The sequence below is a fragment of the Silene latifolia genome, chromosome Y, assembly GCF_048544455.1.
Source record: "Silene latifolia isolate original U9 population chromosome Y, ASM4854445v1, whole genome shotgun sequence".
In the NCBI taxonomy this organism is placed as follows: domain Eukaryota; kingdom Viridiplantae; phylum Streptophyta; class Magnoliopsida; order Caryophyllales; family Caryophyllaceae; genus Silene; species Silene latifolia.
In genome coordinates this window covers 145,907,855-145,931,860 of record NC_133538.1, presented here as the reverse complement: position 1 = coordinate 145,931,860, position 24,006 = coordinate 145,907,855, and the positions used below count along the sequence as shown (strand labels likewise).

The following is a 24,006-nucleotide window of genomic DNA, read 5'->3' as shown; positions in this document are numbered from 1 at the left end:
GACGATGACGACATACCTACTCATCTCCCAACGGTGTTAAGACCGCTACCCGACTCAAGCAACCCATACTTAAGGTACTAGCATCCTCAAAGGCTCCCATGGAAGGTATTTGGTGAAGGGAAGAAGAAGGGACGACATTTAGGTTTAGAAGAAAGAGGCGGAAATGATCTGCGGTTTTAAGAAAACACGATTATAAACCCTCGCTGAAAAGACGCTACTCGATCGAGTAACTAACGTACTCGATCGAGTGGCCCCTACTCGATCGAGTAGCCTCTACTCTATCGAGTGCCTCTCGCATCAAAATGAAACCAAGGCACAAGGTAACTCTGGCACGTATCGCTAGGGTCTATTACCTGCCCCCAAGGTCAGTCAACGCCGGCAACGGGTCCCTAAAAGGGCGGGTATTATAGAAGCATTGTGGACACTATTATTATCGCCCAAGAAGTCATTCATTCTATTAATCATACGCGTCATGGGAAAATGGGTTTAATGGCGTTGAAAGGGGATATGAGTAAAGCTTATGATAGGCTGAACTGGAATTTCAGTAGAGGGGTGCTTTATGATTTAAATTTACCGGACTCTTTGGTTCACCTTATTATGGCTACTATTGAAACCGTTTCTTATGAAATTTTGGATCAATGGTGCACCTTTGGAAAAAGTTAAGCCTGGATGTGGGATTAGACAAGGGGATCCGTTATCCCCTTATATTTTCTCATTGTGTACGGAAGTGCTATCTCAAATGATTCTTTATGCTCAGGATGCAAAATCTATAACGGGTATCAAAATTGGTAAGAATGGTCCGGAGATTTCCCGCCTTCTTTTTGTTGATGACTCTTTGTTCTTTATTCGTGGTGCATATGGGGAAATGGATTTTCTAATGAATATTATTGATGAATATTGTGCATCCTCCGGACAACGTATTAATATAGGGAAATCTTCTATAATTTTCAGTCCTAATTGTACTCTAATGACAGTCAAGAATTGCCTGACTGGTTACAAGTTGGCTCCAAAGCATGACCTTGGCAATTATCTTGGTCTACCTACGAGTATTGGTTCTTCTAAGAGGGATTTATTTAAATTTCTTATTGATAAAACTAAGTGAAGATTGTCTTCTTGGAACAATATCCTCCTCTCATCGGCTGGAAAATTGACTCTTATTCGTTCTGTTATCTCTTCGCCGTCTCTTTTCTCTCTATCGGTATTTCGTATACCAATAAGTGTGGCATCGAAGCTTCAGTCTTTGATGGTGAATTTTTGGTGGAGTGGAACTAAGGCGAATAAATCAATTCACTAGTGTAGCAAGGATTTCCTTAGTAGGCCCGTGGGAGATGGTGGGTTGGGTCTTCGCAATATAATTTGTTTTAATCAAGCTCTTACTGCCAAATCAGTTTGGAGAATATTAAGTATCCCTGGAAGTCCTATCGGTAAGGTTATTAGCCCTAAGATTGGCACTCAAGTTGATTCTCTTGTTCAGAATTGCTGGCGGGTTTCTCAAGCGTCGTCATGGGCCCTTTAAAGTCTTGCTTGGGGTTCTAACCCTATTCTCAATAATATTGCTTAGACGATTGGGTCTTTATCTCGTCTCAATGCTTGGAAGAGTAGATGGATTCAGGGTGATAGTCTTCAAGATCTTTGTGGTGAATTTATTAATGATCCTCCTGATCCTTCGATTATGGTAGGCGAGCTTCATGATATTCATAGGAGATGGGATCTTTCGTCCCTTGGTTTTGATCCAGGTGAGGATGTTAAGGAAAGAATACTGGCAACTTATATCCCGTGTCAATCTTCTTACGACTCTTTTTATTGGAAGTTTTCTAAGCATGGTGATTATACTGTTAAGTCTTGTTATTATGTTGATGTTACTGCCATCTCCAATAGATCAGTCTCGGGTGTTGATGGCTCAAGGATGTCACCAACTATTATTTCTTTCTGCAAATCGAAACTTTGGAAGTTGCCTTGCACTAATAAACTTATGGTTTTTCTATGGAAATTAATGGCTAATGCCCTTCCTATGGGTTCAGAATTCCGTAAACGTAATTTGTCTTGGCGTTCTTCTTGTTCTCTCTGTGACAACTTAACCCCTTGCGTGGAATCTATATCTCACCTCTTTAGACATTGTAGTTTTGCGAAGGCTCTGTGGTTTGGTTGTCCTTTAGGGTTTCGTTTGATGCATGAGGTGGAGTTAGATGTTAGGGTTTGGATAAAAAATTAGGTTAATTACTTTTTAAAGTGTCCTGATCCCAACTCCTTGCTTTTCCCTCTGATTGCTACACTTTGAATAATATGGTGTTGTAGAAATGAGATGATATTCAAAAATTCTCATCCTTGGCCCAAACGTGCACTTTCCTCTATACTTGACGACGTCTCATGTATGACTGAGCGTTTGTGTAGTAAGGATTCTCAGATTGGTCATGCGTATATTTTGAACATGTCTTCTAAGTATGATGTGGTAAAGAGCATTATGAATTCCTTTCCTTGGTGGCTGATTGGTGGGTCTGGGTGTGGGAATGGTTTTACTATGAAGTGTGATGCTGCTTGGAGGGTTGATAAGCTCTCTGGTTTGGGGTGGTGTTTGCTGGATGGCCAAGAGAAGGTTTGTTTTACTGGTTCTGCTAGGTCTTTTGCCTCGTCTGCCCTTCATGCTGAAGGTCTTGCTGCTATTATGGCGTTAAAGTGGGCTTTGAATGCGGGGGTTCTTCATGTAAGGCTTGTTACGGATTGCCTAAATCTGGTTTTGCAGGTTATTGATGCGGAAAAAGGTTGTTGCGTCTTTTAGTTCTGTTATTAGGAATATTAAGTCTATTGCATCTAGTTTTCATTGCTGTTCTCTTAGCTTTTGCCCTAGGAGTAGAAATGGCAAATGGGTCAATCGGGTCGGGTATGGGTTGGGTCAGTTTGGGTCGGGTCATTTCGCGTCTGTCATACATTTCGGGTCGGGTCATTTCGGGTTTCGGGTCAATTTCGGGTGACCTGTTGTCGGGTCATTCCGGGTCGGGTCACTTTCGGGTATGGGTCATTTTGGGTGGGTCGTTTTCGGGTCAATGATTAAAACACTTTAATTAGTACTATATTGATTAAGAAATATTATTTTGCAAATTTAACTATTTATTAGGAATTGTTGTAATCAATGAAACTTTATTGTAATGCATATAATATTATTAATATGACTTAGTACTTGTCGTTTCGGGTTATTTTGGGTCACATTAAGTCATTTTGAATCGGGACGCATATGGGTCGGGACTTCACCAAAAAAAAAAAAAAAAAAAAAAAAAAAAAATAAAAAAAATAATGGGATGGCAAGAAATGTGCTGGTTAAGCAAATTGTTGAAAACCAATATCTCCCAAATTCATCACCATTTGCCAAATTATTGGATTGGTGCATTCAATCAAACTCGGTTCGCCATGGCCGGTGTGTCCATGCTAAAATCGTTAAATCCCGCTTTGTCTCCGAGGTTTTTATTCAGAATCGTCTGGTTGATATGTATGGGAAATGTGGGTTCGTGGATGGTGCACGTAGGGTGTTTGATAAAATGCCGCAAAGAAACATCTTTACTTTCAATTCAATTTTGAGTGCTTTGACGAGGTGGGGTTTTCTAGATGAAGCTGGGGAGGTTTTTGAGGCGATTCCTGGGGATGAGCGTGATCAGTGTTCATGGAATTCGATGGTGTCTGGGTTTGCTCAGTGTGATAGGTTTGAGGAGGCGGTTGAGTATTTTGTGGGGATGCATCGAGAGGGATTTGTGCTGAATCAGTACTCGTTTGGGAGTGTTCTTAGTGCTTGTGCTGGGTTAGTTGATCTGGAGATGGGTACCCAAGTTCATGGTGCGATGTCTAAGACGCCTTGTTTGTTGGATGTGTATATGGGATCTGCTCTTGTTGACATGTATGCTAAATGTGGTGAAGTGGTATCGGCTAGGAAGGCTTTTGATGGGATGGATGATAGAAATAGAGTGTCCTGGAATAGTTTGAAACATGTTATGAGCAGAACGGCCCCGAGAGTGAAGTTATTGAGGTGTTTTCAAGTATGATGTGTCATGGGGTTTACCCTGATGAGATTACACTAGCTAGTGTGGTTAGTGCTTGCGCAACCTTAGCAACAATTAGAGAAGGTAGACAAATTCATGGTTTGGTTGTGAAAAACGACAAGTATAGGAACGACCTGATTTTAGGTAATGCATTAGTTGATATGTATACGAAAAACGGTAGAATCAAGGAAGCTACTGTGATCTTCCAAAATATGCCTTGTAGGAATGTGGTGTGACTACTATGGTTAGTGGTTTTGCAAAAGCAGCAAGTGTAGATGCTGCTAACTCATTGTTTACAAATATGATTGATAAGAATGTAGTATCCTGGAATGCACTTATGGCAGGCTACTCACAAAATGGAGAAAATGAGAAGGCACTCGATCTTTTTCGAAAATTAAAGAAATAATCTGTTTGGCCTACTCATTTTACTTTCGGTAATCTTCTCAACACTTGTGCCATTCTGGCAGACTTGAATCTTGGCATGCAATCACATGCTCACTTGTTAAAACATGGACCATGCTTTCATTCAGGGCCAGATTCTGAAATCTTTGTAGGGAATGCTCTGATAGATATGTATATGAAATCTGGGTCGGTTGATGATGCATTAGGGGTTTTCCGGAACATGGTGGATCAAGATCATGTTTCTTGGAATGCAATGATAATAGGTTATGCTCAAAATGGATATGGGATTGAAGCTCTTGAGATGTTTAAGAAAATGTTGATGTCCGGCAAAAACCCCGACCACATATCAATGCTTGGTGTGCTATGTGCTTGTAGTCATTCTGGTCTAGTGAAAGAGGGTCGTTACTATTTCCGCTCAATGATTAAGTTACATGGTCTTGAACCATGGAAGTACCATTATACGTGTATGGTTGATATACTTGGTCGAGCGGCTTGCTTTGATGAAGCAAAAGACTTGATTGAGAGTATGCCAATCCCGCCTGACACTGTTGTATGGGCTTCTTTGCTATCGGCCTGTAAAGTTCATCGGAATATCGAAATGGGAAAGTATGTCGCAGAGAGACGATTGGAAATTGATCCTAGTAATTCGGGTCCTTATGTTCTTCTATCAAACATGTATGCAGAACTTGGAAGGTGGAAAGATGTTAATGGGGTTCGTAAACTTATGGTGGAAAGGGGAGTTGTTAAGCAGCCGGGGTGCAGTTGGATTGAGATACAGAGCCGTGTACATGTCTTTATGGTTAGGGATAGAAGTCACCCCCAGACAAATGATATCTATTCCATCCTGAAGATTCTTACTAAGGAAATTAAGCTGGTTAAATCTGTTCCTATTATTGGTGGTTTTGAGATTGATGAGGAAGAGATGATCAAATCGGAAGGCTATTTGCCTTACTGTTTGTAGCTGAAAGTATATTGCAATTGCAGCGATCAGGTAAACATTGCTATCTTGCTGTTAAGTAATATGCATCTCCTTGTCCAGGAAACTAATTAGACTATGAACACGTGACATTTGGTTGAAATATCAATGGTTTTCACAAATCAAAATTAATTGATGTGAGTACTAAGGGCATTCATCGAAACAAGTGGTCAGAGGTCGAAACTTTGGAAGGGTCTATCAAATAAATTGCCGTCAGTATCCTTAAGAAGACTACTATCCTTAAGAAGATTGTCGTAGCTTCTGTTAAGGGACTTGATACGAGTAGCGGAAGCTTAACCAACTTTAACAAACTTGAAACTTATCTCGTGATAAGCGTGACAATCTAACAGAAAATAACGAACACAAAAGGGGATATTTGCTCGGATTAGACCTATAATCCGAACAATGGTGAATTATAGTCAAGACCTATGGACTATAATCCGTGTTAAAAAGCTTGAAAACGCGTCAAACTATAACAATGGCGGAACGAAAACGTGTTGAACCTGGGCTTACAATTGTAAACATGCAAACTGCTTTTTTATTTATCACTTGAATACCTAATTGAGATAGAAGCTGATGCTATTTATAGCTAATTAAAAATTGACTCCTAATTGACGAATAAAACGTCCCACCGCTAAAAAAACGTCCTACTAGGACTCCTCCTAACCAACTTGATCAACAATTTAAATAATTAACTTTAATAGCTACAATTAATCTAACAACTAATTAATTCTAACTTAATCTATCCTGGGTTTAGTTTTATTTGACTAAACTATTAATTAATTAAACGACATGCTGCTGTGTAGTTAGTCCGGAGTTCGAGCCTTGCCCCTTGCAACCATGTCCTTCTTTATCACACTTGTATCAGGACTCTTTGTCATCACTTGGATGGGAAAAAAACTTAGCCAGTTCATTTTTGAATTGTGTATTTGGGGATTGGCTACTTTTCTTGTGAATACGACCAAAATACTCCTCCATCCCGAACTCTTGTAGGAGTAGAAGGATAGAGAAGTATAATTGGTGTTATTGTGTGCACGATGACCTTTTGTGTTTCTAAAATCTCTATCGGAAGGATGTAGCATTAGATAAGGTTTTCAAATTGTTAACTCGTGAATTTCTTTTGTATGATTCTACTTTTGACTCATATAAGATGAAACTCATAATGCGTCATTTGTTATCAGTCAGAACGACTCAGAATCAACTTGATTTACTCCATTATTGCCATATTTCATGAAATTTGCTTTGAAAATAGAAAAAAACTGTTGTTTTTGTTTGTTCGTAAGTAGTCCTTTACAGTTAAAATGAAATGTTTACCTCATACCTCTTTGTTATTTTTTGAGCGTTATTACAGCTACAACGTTGAATATGTGAACAAGTTGTGTGATTGTAGAATGTGTAGTTATTAGATTCTAAGTCACTTTCACCAGAAATGAGTGACAATATGGCCTAAACTTAACTGTGGGCCTGGAGTGTTAATTGTGTCATACCCACTGTAAGGAAAATATTTGTGGCTATGGTTATATTATAGTCGAGTTGGCATGTGGGTACTAGTCGAGTTGACTTCGAGAGTATTCATGGGGGTTTTGGGTTCGGGGAGAGAGAGAAATGAATCAGGAAGTGACATATTAGATTTTGTTTTGGCATATGACTTGGGCATAATGAACACTTGGTTCGAGAAAAGGCAGTCTCATTTGGTGACTTATAGGTGTGGAGGAAATGCAAGTCAAATTGACTTCCTTTGGTAAGGAATGTGTGGAGGAAAGAGTACACTGATTGCAAGGTCATGCCCGGGGAAAGTACCGCAACACAACATTTCGGGATAGGAGAGACTTGAGGAAGAGAAAGGTAATCGATGAGGCACGAATCAAGTGGTGGAAGCTACGAGGGAAAAATCAACAAGCGTTTTTGGATAAGGTCGGAAATAGTGATATTTGGTCGGAGTGCAAGTAGAAAGATATAGATGCAACGTGGGATAAATTGGAGCATGTTGTAAAGGATTTGGCAAGGGAGGTGTTAAGGCAATCTAAAGGAAATAGACCATCAAGTAAGGACATATCTTGGTGGAACGATGAGGTGAGACAAGCGATAAAGACAAAATGTGAATGTTATAAGGTTTTGGGGAAATGTATGAGTGATGAGAACTTTGAAAAGTACAAGGAGGCTAGATGAGCCGCTAAAAAGGCGATGCGTGATGCGAGGGAAAAACTTAACCAAGAAGTGTATCTCAGGTTGGACACGAGAGAAGGAGAGAAAGATATCTATAAACTGGCCCGCATAAGAGATCGACAGACGAGGGATATTGGGAGAGTTAGGTGTGTGAAAGATATGGACGACAAGGTTCTGGTTCAGGATAACGAAATAAAGGCTAGATGGAGTTCTTACTTTGATACTTTATTCAATGGACATCAGGAGCAAGGTTTTGGGGATGTAGAAGTAACACCAAGCATGGTTAATCGGGAATTTGTTCGTAGAATACAAAAGAGTGAAGTTAGAAAGGCGTTAAGGAAGATGGGGTCAAAGAAAGCCGGGAGACCGGATGGTATACACATAAAACTTTGGAGGTGCTTCGGGGAGAAAGGGAGAAAGGAATCGAGTGGGTAACCATGCTTTTCAACAAGATTTGGAGGAGCAACAAGATGCCATCAACTTGGAGGAGAAGCATGCTTAGGAAATGTGTAGACATCTTGGATAACCAATTTGGATTTATGCCTATGGATGTGATTTTTATCATGAGACAGTTGATGAAATACTATCAGGACAAAAAAAAAGACCTAAAAAAGACCTGCATATGGTTTTTATTGACCTGGAAAAGGCATATGATAGGGTACCGAGAGAAGTACTTTGGTGGGCTTTGGCGAGAAACGGTGTGTCTCGAAAATATATTGACCTCATAAATGGCATGTATGAGGGGGCTAGTGCAAGTGTTCGCACTAATGTTGGGACAACGGAAGAATTTTCCATTACCATCAGGGTGCATCAAAGTTCCGCACTTAGTCCTTTTCTCTTTGCTATAGTTATGGATGAGTTGACAAGGGATATTCAGGGCGACATCCTTTGGTGTATGATGTTTGCTGATGATATTGTGTTGATTGATGAGACGAAAGAGGGGGTGGAGAGAAAGTTGTAATTGTGAAGGCATACTTTAGAGACTCGTGGGTTTAGGCTGAGTAGGAGTAAGACTAAGTATTTCAGGTGTTAGTTCACGAACGCGGCGGGGTCTAGATTGACAGAGGCGGGGAGTATTATTTTCGATGAGAATGTTGTTGATGGGTCAGATTTCTTCAGATATCTAGGATCTATTATTCAAAAAGATAGGGAGTTAGACAGAGATGTGGCTCACAGAATTAAAGCGGGATGGTTGAAATGGAAGAGTGCTTCAGGGTTTTTATGCGATAAAGATATGCCCCAAATATTAAAGGGAAAATTTTATCGCACGACAATTAGGCATGCCTTACTTTACGGCTCTGAGTGTGCCGTGAAACTTTGTCACATTCAAAAGATGAGTGTGGCGGAGAATCCAGAGATGCGTATGTTAGAGGTGGATGTGTGGCCATACAAGGAAAGATCGATTAATGAATGAGGTGATTAGAAAAGAAAGGTAAAAGTGGCGTCAATAGAGGACAAGATGATGGAAAATCGACTAAGATGGTTTTGCCATGTAAAAAGGAAACATATAGACGCACCAGTTAGGAAGGCTGGAGACTTGGGGAACATAAAAGGTTCCTAGGGATAGAGGGAGACCGAGACAGACATGGCTGAGAGTGATAGAGCACGATATGAGATTTCTTGGACTTGAGGAGAGAATGGTGACAGAGAGGGCACAATGGAGGGAAATGATACATGTGGATTTTTAGTATTTCATGTTATTTGACATATTTAGTGTTTTTATTTAATTTTTAAAAATTTATTTGTTCTTCTCTTCTTTATTATACCTTTTTACCAACAACTTTCTTATACATTTTATTTGGTTCACTTTTAAGGTACTCCAGACCCTTAAATTTTTTACTTCGGTTTTCAAAATTTTTTTTAATCTTTATTCTCGATTTAAATTTTATGTTTTTATAAAAGAAATCCGGACTTTGATTTTAAAACCTATAAGTTTACCTTGACTTTTGTATTATGTTTCACTCTCCCTTTTGTTTTTCACTTTTCCTTTTCTTTTTTTCGCATTTTGATGTGTGTGTTCACCCATGGACGGTTTTAAAGGATGATTCATGTCAGCCGACCCTAAATTATTTTGGGATTAAGGCTCTGATACTGTTGTTGTCTTATAGTTATATTATAAGAGGTTTAATTTATATCAAAATTAACAAGAAGACATCACACTATCATAGGTTAGGTGTGAGCCAAATGTAATCCCATGCACGTGATCCTCTTAGCTTCCGAAGAGTAGAAGTGGTAGCTTCCAAAAGAGTTGAAATTAGGGCAGAGTACGGATCGGGTATTTGATCCAAAGTGCTAGTTCGAATCGGATACCCATATTAGAAATCCTGAAGTTAGATATCCAATATCCAAACCAAATGTCTCGGATATCCAATGTTCGGGTATCCAAAATAATCGGATCAGATGCGGATATCCATCGGATATCCATACTTTTGAATTTATTTTAAAATTAAGTTTGAAACACGATTATATTCATAGTTTTACATGATGAATTTCTTTCGTATTTTTATTCCAATGTTCTCGCTATAAAATTTAAGTACCACCTAGATATTTCTCTAATATTTTAAACATTAATTAAGTTGTTGTATCAAATAAAATTTTATTTTCTCGAAATTATATTAGAAAACTATAGTTTCGGATCAGATCGGATATCCAAATATTTTAATTCTAATATCCATATCCAAACCAAAACTAAAGATTTCGGATCAGATATCCAAACCAAACTTAATTTTCGGATCGGATATCCAAAAATTCGGATCGAATATCGGATCAGTTTGGATAATCGGATTTTTTGCTCAGCCCTAGTTGAAATGTAGTTGATGAAGGAAGAACAAGTGCAATGGACAAACATATTAAAGAAATAGATAGGTCATGGTAGAAGTCCATTGTGGGAAGATGGTAAGTTTTTTGGTGACAAATATCTTTTTCAATAACTTGTGACTGTTAATTTACAAAATGATAGGAACCCACAACCGCTATGTGAGGAGCATATGGAAGTAACTACCATTTTGATGAATAGAGAGTAGTAAAAGTCTAACTCTCTCTATCCCATTTACGTTGCCCCCCTTGATTAAAAGATTAGCTTTTAGAAATACTAGTTGTCTCTCCGCGCGCGTTGCGCGCGGAGATCCAAGATACGTTTCCATTTGTTGTTGCAGTGATTTTGTTTACGTCTCATGCTTACTGCATTCTCCTTAATGTGCATTCTTGTTGACGCATTTTGTTTTGTTGTGGTAGCTATCCTATTTACGTTCAATGTGGTCTCCTTAATTTACCGTTTAGTTGTTTAGACTGTTGTAGATTTAGACGGACTTTATTGATTCGTCTTCACATATTCGGCAATACAATACTCACGTGTGTCCCAAAGCAAATCATCTACTGTACCAAGAAATTATAGAACTGGAAAACTTTGTTGCACTTAATGTTGTTCATTGAATACAAGTATTAAATTAAAACAATTGAACAATCAGTTTGTGTTGAATTTGGTGCATTTACCATAGGATGTTTCAATTTGACTATTGCTGTCCAAATTCTTAAATTTAAGAGGTTGTTTAATGCGCGTGGAGATCCAAGACGCGTTTTATTTTGTTGTCGAAACTATCCTATTTACGTCTAATGTTAACTGCGGCCTCCTTAATGTACCGTGTTGTTGTTTAGTCTGTTGTAGATTTAGACACACTCTATTTATTCGTCTTGACATATTTGGTAATACAGATATTGAATTGTGTCCCAAAGCGAAGCATCTGCCGTACCAAGAAACTACATAACTGAAATATTTTCGTATGATCCATAGCAAAGGCACTGTAATGACCTTTTACTAACAGATGCATATGTCGTAATTAAATAGTTATTATATTCGTTGTGAAGTTCTATAATCATTTTTAGTCGAACAGAACATTTCTTTTTCTACTGGTTCATTGTTCTATGTTAGTATGTTACTTCAAAATAAAAAATACTGGAGTCTCGTACGCAATTCTCATAATTGAGTGAATGAGTATACGAACTAACATTAATAATACATGGAGTTTAACTTTGATGCACTTAATGTTGTTCATTGAATAAAGATATGAAATAAAAACAACTGAACAATTAGTTTGTGTTGAATTCGGTGCATTTAACGTGGGATGTTTCAAGTTGACCATTACTCTCCAAATTCCTAAATTTAAGAGGATGTTTCACATTGACCATGGATGTTCGAAATCTGGAATTGAAGGTTATAAATAGTCATATGAAAACTCAATACTTTTCGTAGAACCATTATTTCCCTTCCTCCTCCACCCGCTCTCATATTACAACTCCCATTTTTCCTCGCACTACTCCTCTATATCTTTCTCTTTCTCCTCCCCCTTCTTTTCTCTTCGTTCAAATCCTTCTATTTCCCTCTCCCTACCTCGTATTCTTTCCTCATATTCTCTTTCTAAACCTCCATCCCTTTCCCCTTCTCATTCCCCTCATTCGTATTCTCCTTCCTCCTCTTCTCCTTCTACTATTTGTCATTCTCCCCTTAGCCCTTCCTCCTTCTCCTCCCTCATTCTTCACCCTCTCCCCCTCATTCTCATCTTTCCCCTTTTTTTTATCTTTAACATTACCGCCTCCTAATCTTCATTCTCGTCCATCTTCTCATCTTCCTTGTCTCCTTCATATTCCTCCCCCCCCCCTCTTATTTCATGTCTCACCACCTGCTTTTCTGTCTAGTATCTCTATAACTATTTGAAGAAAATGACATTCTGATTACGATTGTCTCTATTAACTAATTCATTAATGAAAACGAAATTCATTAATTTTAATAAATTTTATTTTTTAAGTAGAGTTTTCCTATTTTTTTTTTTGAATTTCTCATTAGAATCAATTTTCTTCTTATTACTAATACTCCTCCTCCATTTTCTCCTTGTACTACTCGCCATTTTTCTCTTGCCCCTTCCTCCTCCTCCTCCTCCTCTTTCCCCTTCCTCTCCTTCTCTTCATTTTATCTCTGACGTTGTCCTCGCGTCCTAGCCACTTCCTTCTCCTCTTTTTCTCCTTCACTTTCTCGCATAATACTCCTGCGGCCTTCACTTTGTCCTCGAACTATCCATTCTTATCTTTCTCTTCCTCTTTCTCCTCCTTGTCACTTCCACTCTCCTTTTCCTCTTGTAGCTTACATTTTTTCTCTTTTCTATGCCTTTTTCTCTTTCTCCTCATTCTCTTTCTCAACCCTCATATATTTCCATTTGGTAACGGTTTGGTGTGTTCAAACATTACCACAAGTCAATTTAACTGAAGTGTCCAATTATCGAAAGAAAGAAAAACCATTTTACAATTCACAACCGCAACGTTATCTAAGAAAAAAAAAACATCTTACAATCTTAAAATGGAAAAAATCCTTAGAATCAACTTATTATAACCTCTACTTCCATTCGAGCAAGAAACATTATCGCCTTCGTGTATAAAGATAAATAGATAATAAAATGAAAAGGAATTGATAGCATATAATTGTCATTCAAAAATAGAGGCTCGAGGGAACAATTTCTTTACAATTATCCGTGTAAGTAACACAAATGTGTCTTGCTCGACATTGAGGGTAACACAAGATTCATTGAGGATTTCGGAGCCAACAACAATCACAGAAAAGCAAACGTTCAGTAAGTTGATAGAACTTGTTGTCGTTGTTGTTTATAATTTGTTGTAGAAACAATGTCTTGCAAAATTTTATGCAAGCTATCCATCCATAACTAATAAACCACCCTCTTTATTTCATTCATTTGACGCCATTTTAAGTGTCGAAAGAGAATGGAAATCACTTAGTCATTATTTTAAATGATAATGTAGCACAATGGATTCACTTAAAGTGATTATTGGTGACATTTTTTATTGATTCTAAAGTTTCATTAGGATGAAGTAGTCATGTTAACCATTAAATGTTTATTTGATATAAATGAGGATAAATGAAAATAAGAAATTTGACCTTTAAGAGTTGTACATGTCAAGGATAAACAGTTTAAGACGCCCATAATCTAATGGGTTACCCAACTATACAAAAAAAGAGAAAAAAAAGCTCCGACTCATCATCTCTGTCCAGGCTTTCATCTTTGGATCTATTACTACCTATAGCCTCTAGGTCTTTCATTTCTACATCACCATTCATCCGTATCTACAACTTCTCTACTAAAACGTAACCTGGACATCAGTTAAAAGAGTGTAGATAATATCAGGTAATTATGATATATGAGTACTATACAACTGAAACATCAACAGTAGGAACACAGAAAGCCATCTGGTCAGCTTTCCGTTCAAAGCTGGCAACACCTTCCCCGAAACCTACAAATTTGAAGCAAAAGAGAAATTAGTAATATATACTCATGAACACGGATTAACTTCCATAGTGTGACGTTATCAAACAGGTTTGGTCAAAACACCATCTAATGATGCAAATTTCCGTTCTATGCAAATATGCACTTATAAAGTATAATCACGCAACGACATATAAGGGTCCAGATAGCAAGATCAGCTAATTTAGCTAATTCTACATCATATAAACACAAAATCAAACTAATTCAGAGCACTAACTTGAAAAGGCGAATAATACGTACAACTTGTCCTCCATTCTTCTCCTCCATTCATTTTCTACCTGCATCTCCTCCCATTCATTCATTTTTTGCTTCTCCCTTCTTTTCCTCTCCAACACTCCTTTGGTCAGTTAAACTCGGACATCATTTTTTCTTAACCCAAATCATCTATTGACGAATCCTAATTGTTTCTTCTCAATGGCTTTTAGGTCACCCAAAAGTGGCTAAGTTGTTTTCAAATAAGTACTCCTTCAAGGCTACAATTGGATCTCTTGTAGTGTAGTGGCCTTTCTCAGCTGCAAAGATAAAAAAAAAAAAATATAGTTCTTCAGAAGCTGCGCTACTCCAACTGTCCAACACTTCACTTTAGTTTTAGTGTCGCGTGTCGACATAGATGACACTGGGATGCATATTCAATTACTCATGCATCATTGGCTCATTGTAGGCCAAAAACCATCAAATTCCGTCATAAATAGCCAAGTTTGAGCAGAATTGATTGGAAGTACCTTTAGAAATCCTATAGTTGCGTGTATGCGAATATAACGCTACACATCTTATAGTTAAGAAACAATCTCATGGAATTTTGAGATACATGCAACTTAGCTAGTCCAAGATTAGCTCATTTGGTACGTCAAGATATACACAATCCGACCCACACAAAGTAAATGACTACTTCAGCCTAAGGCAAGAAAAATAAGACCTCTAGCCAATTTTCCGACCAAAACTTATCGAAGATTGATGGATGTTAAGTTTTAAGTAGGCATTTAGATCTTTTCTCACAAGTCAACACTTTTTAGTAATCACTTCCAAACCAAGTTTTTACGACTGTGTATAAATTTGAGGTCTATGTCCGTCAAAATTTTTAGTATAATCTCGGGATCTGCTATAGTTGGCTCTACTAAAAATCAAATCGAGCCACTCGGAGAATAACGAAGTTGGATCGAACCTTCAAAACTCCTCCAACTACGAATGTGCATGGACGAATAACTTGACCAACAAAAAATTAAAAGACACATGGAACTCCATTTAATCATTAAGAGCCAAAGCGAACATATATATGGGGTACTATAATGGGCATTTTCACTAATCATCCATCCACACTTACTCTAAAACAATGAAGGGATCTCCTTGTTTATGCAATTAGCAATTCCAAGTCAGAGATCAACGTCCCATTTGAAAGGATAACAACAACTTGGATTCGTTAAAAAAAAAAAAATGCAAGAAAATGTTCACACACACCGATGGTTCTGCCACACCATTTGTTAAAGGACAAATTCAATAGCCACACCTCAAATGACCTATATCTACTTTAATTCTGCACACATTTAGCGTTTCAACTCAACTGGGTAAGTATTCCATCTCAGATTTACCATCTATTCACTAAAAAGGATTCCATCTTTTCAAATGAATTCCATACCGTTTCCTAATTTTTGTTGAGGTACATCCTATCCTTTTCCAATTCAATTTAGAGTGCTTCATTTTAATTTTGTTGTAATTTGATTGGTATTGACTGGAATTGTATATTTGCATTACGACGAAATCGATTATGTGAAAAAGCATCGCACGGAACATTCAAGATTCAAGGTATATAGACAATAATATTTCCAGGAAGAAAGTGAACTAAGTTTCAAATCAATCGATCATGTGGTCAAGTTCAAATTAAGGCGATTACAACAATTGACCAAGAAATAGTGGTGGCAAAAAATAGTGGTGGCAAAGAGCAAGAAAATTGATGGAGGAAACGAATTGAGAAAATATAATTATGTAGCCGACGCACCTGGTCTTGGTGGTGTGAGAGTGAACAACAATAGTAGTCGAACCCATGCTACTCGAATACGGCATGCGCGCTCAGATGTGCACACTGAAAATGTGAACCAGATGAGATATTGAACCTGAGTAAAAAAAACAACGTATCCTCCAAACCTTATCTTTTGAACCTTCCTTTTTGTTACGGATCTCCAGCTGATCAGGAGTTTCCGTTTGCTCCACTACTAATACTCGATAGCCCTATCAATCCGAAAAGAAGAAAGCAAAAATAAAGCTTCAATTTCAATCTCATATTCAAGAATGAGGTGCCGAAACCCTAACAAGTAGCACTTAATTAGATGTAAATAACAATGAATTTGAACAATGACCTTTCTTGCTAGTTTCTCCGTTAATCGAAAAATTCTTTTAAGGGAACCCGCAATGAGGTCATTCTCCCCGCCAATAAGAGCAACTCGTTCGAATAAAAGGAATAGACAAACTATTCAACAAGAGGAACTTAAGAACATGGCCAAGACATAAGCTATATCCGCACCTTCATGTCTCAAGATCAAGTTCTTTAACGCCAACATGGGCATCCATTTCGAAAAGCTCGTAAAATTTGCCCATCTAAAACATGTAAATTACCATCAATATACTGACATTGCTAGAAAGTAGATTGGTAATTTGATATAAAGACTCGAGTATGAACTACCTTAAAGAACATAACTTTGTCCATATGCTTTGATTTAAACTCCCACCATTGTCGCTACATAAGGGCAACACATTTCAAAATCAAACAACTTCGAATAGACAGACATAACTTCTTATAGAGGATCATTAAGTGATAACTTACCTGACCGCTAGTAAGACTTTTCAGAAATTGAAGGGGCAAGTAAAGAGTTTTCGGATCATAATGTGGATCACTTGGGAGTCTCCTCTTAGCATCCCGGCGATCTCTGTATGTGATGGGGCAGTGTAAAAGCATTAGATACATGACCTGAAGCAAGGAAGTAAGATGTTAAAAGTTGAGCTCAAACTTACTTGCCCAGGAATGGCAACTTTTTCTCCTCACGAATACCAAACCTCTCAAGAGCATCAGTGTCCATGCTGTCAACAACATTGGTAGATTGTGTCTCTACAAAATATAGTTTTTGATAAGAATAAGAAAGCAATCAAACATTGTCAAATGTCAAGGCAACCGACCGCCAATGTTTGTTAGCTTAACTGCGACTTGAGTTTGAAACCCGTTAACATTAATTAAAGTTTCCATTATTAGATCCTTTCATAAAATATATAAATGAGTTAGAGTACCTTACTTTTCAGCGATAAAAGCGAAAATATGGTCATTACTGACCCAAGAAACATTAAGCTTTCGAAGCGATCCACAGCTTCGAGTAATAAGCAAACGGAGCATTCGTTCAACGTGCTCCGGTTAGCAAACAGTGCGCCACTTATCAATGTCAAGCTCTTGCCAACAATAAGGTCCCTGAACTGCTTTCCCCCATGCCTTACAAACTCTGGGTATCACTGCCAATATGTCATCCAAAGGCAAATTCTTGAAAATAATTCCCAATGCATCTGACATCATCTCATCCCATTGTCTATAATCACTTCCCCTTCTTATCCCATATATATTTACCTTCAAAAATACCCAAATAAACCGAAAACTTAGAATCAATACAATAATACACTAAAGTTACAGTCTTTTTAATTTAGGTAGTCTTAATTCTTGCTACCATATTGAAATTATACTTCCTCTGTTAAAGTTAGTCTTTTTCATTTGGGTAGTCTTAATTCTTGTTACCATATTGAAATATAATCCCTTCGGCTCAATCATTTATTTACATTTTATCGTAATTAATTAGTGCATGATTATGACACTTAAGACTTACGTAGCTTAAGCTAAGCCATCAATAGCTTGGGGTGTGCAGTGCATTCAGAAGCTACACCGAATCAATAACATTGGAAGGTAAAAGAGTTAGACATACCTCAAAACTCTTCAAGGAGAAGTTCCATATGCAACCCATAAAAGTCGAGCCCCTAGGAAGCATTTGAAAGATAGCCTTCTGAATTGCATAAAACGTTTAAAGGGGGATATGTAGCTCTCTACCCCTGAGATTTTTTTGGAAAAACCACATTTTTTTAGCTATTACACTGCAATCAATTTAAACCCAGCCACTAAACCGTAACAATTCAATTCACATTATACGTGTTCAATCAGTAGCTAACATCTAATATCAGCATCAATGAAGTTAATTAAGCCTACGCTACCTTAGTACTGACACATTCATCGCTGGCGACCATCCTCTTTGTAATGCACAGACCTCCATATCTGCTCATTTGAACCAACATCTACAACGAAAGGCGCTACGAAAAGTTAAATTATAAACAAACTAATATGTCAACAGTTAACCATGAAAATATCTTAGGTATCGATAATGATGTTCACTCTAAAAAGTGATCGACTACATACCTTCAAACTCCAAAAACTCCAAGGTCCTTTGTATGCTGGATGGATTCAGACCTATCAAGGTTTCCACAAGTCATCCCTCCTCTTCTTCGTCCCAAATTTCATCTTTGTTCACGATTGAAATCAACTAACGCTTTTTAGTGCCTCCTATATATTAAACATAACTTTTGACCAGATGACAGGAATGTGGCAACAGGTCAAGTTACCTATTTTTCATTCGGGTCGGGAATTTTCAAGTGGAATCAAATCATAACTTTGTACAAAAGAGCATGTAATTTCTTGAACAACATCAAATTCTTTCAGTTTCAGAATATTTGACAGTTATAAGAAGTTCTGAACTCACTGAACACTTCATACCTCAGGTTAGATGTCATCATTTTTTGAGATAAAGCATACGAGCTTACCTCAATCATTTTTGTGAGAAAACTTGACAATTCTATCGATTGGTGTAATCTATCATGATGACTTCATCCTTTCATTTGATACCAACAACAGTTCTGCAATCAATCAAGAATTGAATCGTCAAAATAGCTATTGCAATTCCAACTATGCACCAAGATCCACTTAGCACTTTAGTAAAACACCATAGCTCAAAAAGTCCCCAATTCCCAATTAGAAAATCTCCAATTTAGTGTCAAACTTAGCTAAGTCAGTGTAGTATTTTTCGGGCTCATAGGATAAAACAATAAGGGCACGTGGCATAAACCCTAGACCTAACGACCACAGTACCTCTGTCTTAATCACTCAAGCTCAAACAAAAACAATCTCAAACCAATTCCCAATTCCCAATTCCCAATTCCCAACTTAGTGTTAAGCATAAATTTGTTCATTGGGAAGGTTTTTAGGCTTATAGGCTAATACAATAAGGAGACAGGACTTAGACTCGGACTCAAACACGATATCTAGGAAGGTTATCCACAATACCTCCATCTTAACCACCCGAGTTGCGACATAAAAAAACTTCCAAATTCCCAATACATTACAAATCAGATATCACCAATTCCACAAAACCCAAATAAAAAAAACTTACGAACACATCAAAACAAAGCACATAAATGACAACAATTACCCAGATAATAAAAACCAAGAAAGTTAATACCTTTAATGAAAAAAGACGAAGTTTGGGTTTGGAAGAAACAGGGAAACTGTGATGTGTCTTGTTGTTATTGTTGTTATTCTGGAAATGAGGCCGCCATTGCTAAGATTAAAGTTGAGTTCTTTGTTTAGTTGTTGTTGTTAAACAATGTCAATCAAGGAAGAAATGAGATGAGATGAGATGAGAATCATGATTGAAGAAAAAAATTAGGCGGGAGAGCGGGGCGAGTGGATTGTCTGTTGAGAGCAAATGAACGGACAAATAAAAGCAAATAAAAGCATCATCTACCAGCACAAGAATAAAAGTAAGTAAACTCTGAACAAGAAGGTCTTTAATCTGCAGCTGTTTCTTATTAAGCACTGAAATACTATTGCATTTTAGTATATATAAATCGCCTACCTTATAGAATCGAAAAGCTGACCAAAACCAGCCCCAGCGGCACCTCCACGACTCTATTTGTCAGCTAAACAAGCCAAAATGAGAAAGAGGAAGAAGCCAAACAATCTGAACAAACAGTAAGGATATACAACTCAACAACAATCAGGAAAGGTAATGGATAGGTAATTTGCTCACCTTCGAGAATAAAAACGTCGAAAGCAATTCCCCCCCAAGTAAAATCTCCACAAATCCACCCGACAGACCAACAAACCCTGAATGTAAAGGATAAAACAATAATTGACAACAATGATATGATATTGGTGCTGCATATTCAGGATTTAGATATAAAACATTTGCTCGCAGTGGCAGGTTAGCTGGCTGCAAATATGAGGCTGAATTGTCACATACTTGCTGAAAAGGGAAAAAGTGGGAAGTAGAAAAACAATCACAACATACAACCACCTCAAGATAATACCTTCAGATTAGGGGTTACAATACCATCTTTTACAATTAAAAAGATCATTAAGAGACAGCAACGGAGAAGTTTTACCGTGTTTTGGGAAAGCTTCTTCATTCTCATCCAGATCTATCGCTTGCCATTTTGTCATACATCTGGTTCTCTGTTCCATGTTTGAGATGGTAGCACTGTTACCAAGATAGCGAGAATGCATATGCTAACCCCTCGGTTTACTATGAGCACAAAACCGCCAAAAACAAAAAAGCAATCACGATCAAAGCTCTCTACAAAAAGCATAGCAAATATATCTTGGACTAATACCCAAGAATATTATCATCGATTTAAATAACTAATGACCGACCACGAACCCGAGAAAAAGAAAGATCAAAATAATAAACAACAAGAAGAAGGAAAAACGATAATTGAAATACGTAAATAAATCAAGGTAAAAGAAAAAAACCAGAAACAAAGTCGAAAATAATTAAGAACGAAAAGAAAGCAAGACGGTAATGGAAATTGACAAACCCACAAAACCAGCCAATCAAATCAGTAGTATAAAAGCACAATAGTGATAATCAAGGTAAAGAAAACCTAATTCCACCCAAAGTAGCACAATAGAGAAGAATTTAATACCAAAATACCTAGTTGTTTCCGCCGCCATCATCAGAATCAGCAGCAACGTCGTCGCACATGAACTCCTTACCGTCATCACCAGAGAATGAGTTTGAGATGAGAATATGACTATCTTCGTCACCCAACAATAGGACCACCTCTTTGTTGTTTGAAGAAGGATATGGTTATTGGAGTTGGTAAATAGACTTTTGTTGTTTGATGAATAAAAAGGGTTACAATAATTGATGATCCAGATTGAATAACTAATCAATATCAATCTGATGAAGAAAAAGGGAAATTGATGAATCAGATTGAATAATTAATTAAGATCTTAAACAATTTAAAGAATGAGGATGAGATAGGGGTAAGAGGGCGATACTGAGGAATGAGAGGAGGATGAAGGAGCGATGAAGAAGAGCTCAGAGGCAACAATTAAAAAAAAAAAAAGAATGTTAAAGAGCAAGAACAGTACAACGACTGTTTCTCACGTGAGACGCACGAGTGGCACTGCTCTACTGTTCATAAGCAACTTTTTTAGAAACTTTGGACATTTATAAGGGCTTTAGAAATGATGAAATGAAGTCATTACCCTTTGACTACGAGGAGCAATAATTTGGATGAAATAGTACAGATCCCTTAATTAAGGGGACAATTAATGTGGCATGAACAAAAGAGGAAATGGAGACAAAGATAAGGGATGGAGTAAATACTAACCATGGAAAATCAAGCTTAAACCATTCTAAGGTCCAAACTTCAAAGTTAAAAGACGTATCCATTGCTATACATTATTCAAGTATTATGGGTGATGACTGAAGAGAAAGAGGCTATGAGAAATATATTGAAGAGTACAAATTATGTCGCGTTCGTTAATATGATACCTTTATCAAGTCACTGCTGCAATGCTTGCCTACCAATTTATGTTTGATATCATGGTAATTGAATAAGAACCCTTCATCGCAATTGACATAAGAACTTCTTCAGAGAAACCATCCAGTTTATGGAATAGTTCTCAGAAAATAAATAGCAACCTAAGTTAATCATTGACTTGAACCCAATCAATCTTCTAATAGCTTTTTCTACTGATTTTTGATCAACTTGCCACAAGCAAACAAACCCTTATCATCAGTAGATATAAACTTACAAACTGATATTGGGGATTGAGTCACTGAGGTCCCTTAGTAATAGGATTTGATATTTTATATGTTTTGTAGATGTAAATGAGACAGGCTTGTTAATAAATCTATCTTGGACATCCTTAAAGACATGCACATGGAAGATTGTGTGCCAACAGACTTTCCTATGCCAAGAGGTTTGAAACTATCCACTAATGCAGGAGCAATCCTTGATAATCCAGAGCAGTACAGGAGGCTGGTGGGAAGATTGTTATACCTCAATATGACTAGACCAAATATTTCCTTCTCTACACAACATTTAAGTCAATTCTTGCAGCAACTAAGGGTACCACATATGCAAGCAGCTATTCATGTAGTCAGATACTTGAAAAACACTGTGAATACAAGTCTTTTCTATCCATCTGATACATCACTATCAGTCAGTGCTTACAGTGACTCAGACTGGGCAAAATGTGCTTTCTCAGGCAGATCACTCAGTGGATTCTGCATATTTCTAGGGGATTCTCTGGTTTCCTGGAAAACAAAGAAACAAAAGACTGTGAGTAAGAGTTCCACAGAAGGAGAATATCGTTGTATGTCATACACTACTTCAGAGATGGTGTGGATCAACAATTTAAAAGCATATTTGCAGATACAAACACCTAAACCAATACCATTGATGTGATAATAAGGCAGCAGAGCATATAGCACATAATCCTGTATTTTATGAAAGAACGAAGGACCTAGAGGTTGACTGTCATTATGTACGGGATAAACTGCAAGAAGGTTTTTTGGATACACAATATGTCAGGTCAGAAATGCAATTGGCAGATTTGATGACTAAAGCATTAGGATCTCAACAACACAATTTTCTTTTTTTCAAGATTGGACTCAGACACAATAAGATGAGTCAAGCTTGAGGAGGGGATGTGAATATATGATGTATGATGTAGTAAGTCAAACAGTTGACTACTAGTTAGTTAGTTAGTTCTTAATTAACTATATATAGCTAAGCATTGTAATAGAATTACTTATTCAATTCAATACACTTTATCTCTCTATAATTCTCACTCTCTCTCTATAACTAATTCTTTAACTAACTAACTCACTTAAGCTTCTTAGCTAATTCATCAATGAAGTTTCCACTTGATTCACAAATCTGTCTTTAGCCCGTCTTGTGTTTTACCACTACAATCCTTAGAACAGCCTCTTAGGTGAGTGAGACTAAAAAGAAAGTATGCTTAGAATATTCCTTGAAAATTTGCATAACTTGTTCAAGTGAAAATGGCCACAAGTAATTTTATTTCTGAAAAGTTCTAGTCCTTTCTACAATGATCTTTTTCATCTCAGAATAAACTTTTCTCTTTGTTTATTATAATCGTAATTTTCCTAGTTTTTGCAAGTATTTTAAATATGTGTATACATTTATTTTTGTGCATATAATGACGATTAGAAGACGGTTCTTATTACCAAATTCTGCAAAATCATTTTGGAACTAGGACTTAATTGTTGTTATCGTTCTTGATTCTTGGAATGGAGTCGCAGTGTCATTTTATCCCTCGTAAAGTGTTTTCCTCTGACCTACCAAAATAAAGTTTTATAGAGGAAAAACTAGACATAACTTAGAGGATTAGTTGTACTAAGCTCTTATTGCAAAAACTGTTCTTTTACCATTTCTATGATTTATAACAGATTAAAGTGTTCTTACATTTATGTTCGGGGGTAAGGAAAAGAGGGACATATCAAGAGAATACGAGAGTACAGATTTTTGCCCAAGACTGAATGTAATATTGTATGATCTATTACAGGTTAAAGTGTTCTTACATTTATGTTCGGGGGTAAGGGAAAGAGGAACGTATCTAGAGAATACGAGATTAGAAATTCTTGACCAAGACTGAATGAAATCTTCTTGAATTTCATAAGTAACCCTTGTATTCTGTAACACATGGGTTACTTTTGAAATAACAAGGATAACTTTTGAGTAATTTCATACAATGAGAGTCTCATACGAGTCTCCCTGGTTT

The 24,006-nt window shown here is 37.2% G+C and overlaps 2 protein-coding genes and 1 pseudogene across 2 annotated transcripts; 2 read left to right on the top strand and 1 right to left on the bottom strand.

The window, feature by feature from the left end:
* Nucleotides 1-480: 480 nt before the first annotated feature.
* Nucleotides 481-2,776, top strand: LOC141629127 (uncharacterized). Its single transcript, XM_074442179.1, has 5 exons — nucleotides 481-615; nucleotides 758-1,046; nucleotides 1,389-1,486; nucleotides 1,562-2,181; nucleotides 2,296-2,776. Exons 1-5 carry the CDS (start codon nucleotides 481-483, stop codon nucleotides 2,774-2,776), a joined length of 1,623 nt encoding a protein of 540 aa, XP_074298280.1.
* Nucleotides 2,777-3,257: 481 nt separating this feature from the next.
* On the top strand, nucleotides 3,258-5,573 carry LOC141626438 (pentatricopeptide repeat-containing protein At2g13600-like; annotated as a pseudogene).
* Nucleotides 5,574-16,412: 10,839 nt separating this feature from the next.
* On the bottom strand, nucleotides 16,413-17,127 carry LOC141629126 (DNA mismatch repair protein MSH6-like). Its single transcript, XM_074442178.1, has 5 exons — nucleotides 17,061-17,127; nucleotides 16,899-16,992; nucleotides 16,711-16,813; nucleotides 16,570-16,623; nucleotides 16,413-16,484 (listed from the first exon to the last, which is right to left on the bottom strand). Exons 1-5 carry the CDS (start codon nucleotides 17,125-17,127, stop codon nucleotides 16,413-16,415), a joined length of 390 nt encoding a protein of 129 aa, XP_074298279.1.
* Between the last annotated feature and the right edge of the window lie 6,879 nt (nucleotides 17,128-24,006).

What these genes read in the sequence shown, in the direction of transcription:
- LOC141629127 (XM_074442179.1), top strand. Translation starts at nt 481, where the DNA reads ATGGGTTTAATGGCGTTGAAAGGGGATATGAGTAAAGCTTATGATAGG. An exon ending in TTATGGCTACTATTGAAACC is followed by an intron (nt 616 to 757) that starts GTTTCTTATGAA and finishes CTTTATGCTCAG; the next exon opens with GATGCAAAATCTATAACGGG. An exon ending in TTATCTTGGTCTACCTACGA is followed by an intron (nt 1,047 to 1,388) that starts GTATTGGTTCTT and finishes CTGCCAAATCAG; the next exon opens with TTTGGAGAATATTAAGTATC.
- LOC141629126 (XM_074442178.1), bottom strand. Translation starts at nt 17,127, where the DNA reads ATGGAAACTTTAATTAATGTTAACGGGTTTCAAACTCAAGTCGCAGTT. An exon ending in AAGTTGCCATTCCTGGGCAA is followed by an intron (nt 16,814 to 16,898) that starts GTAAGTTTGAGC and finishes CATCACATACAG; the next exon opens with AGATCGCCGGGATGCTAAGA. An exon ending in AAAGTCTTACTAGCGGTCAG is followed by an intron (nt 16,624 to 16,710) that starts GTAAGTTATCAC and finishes GCCCTTATGTAG; the next exon opens with CGACAATGGTGGGAGTTTAA.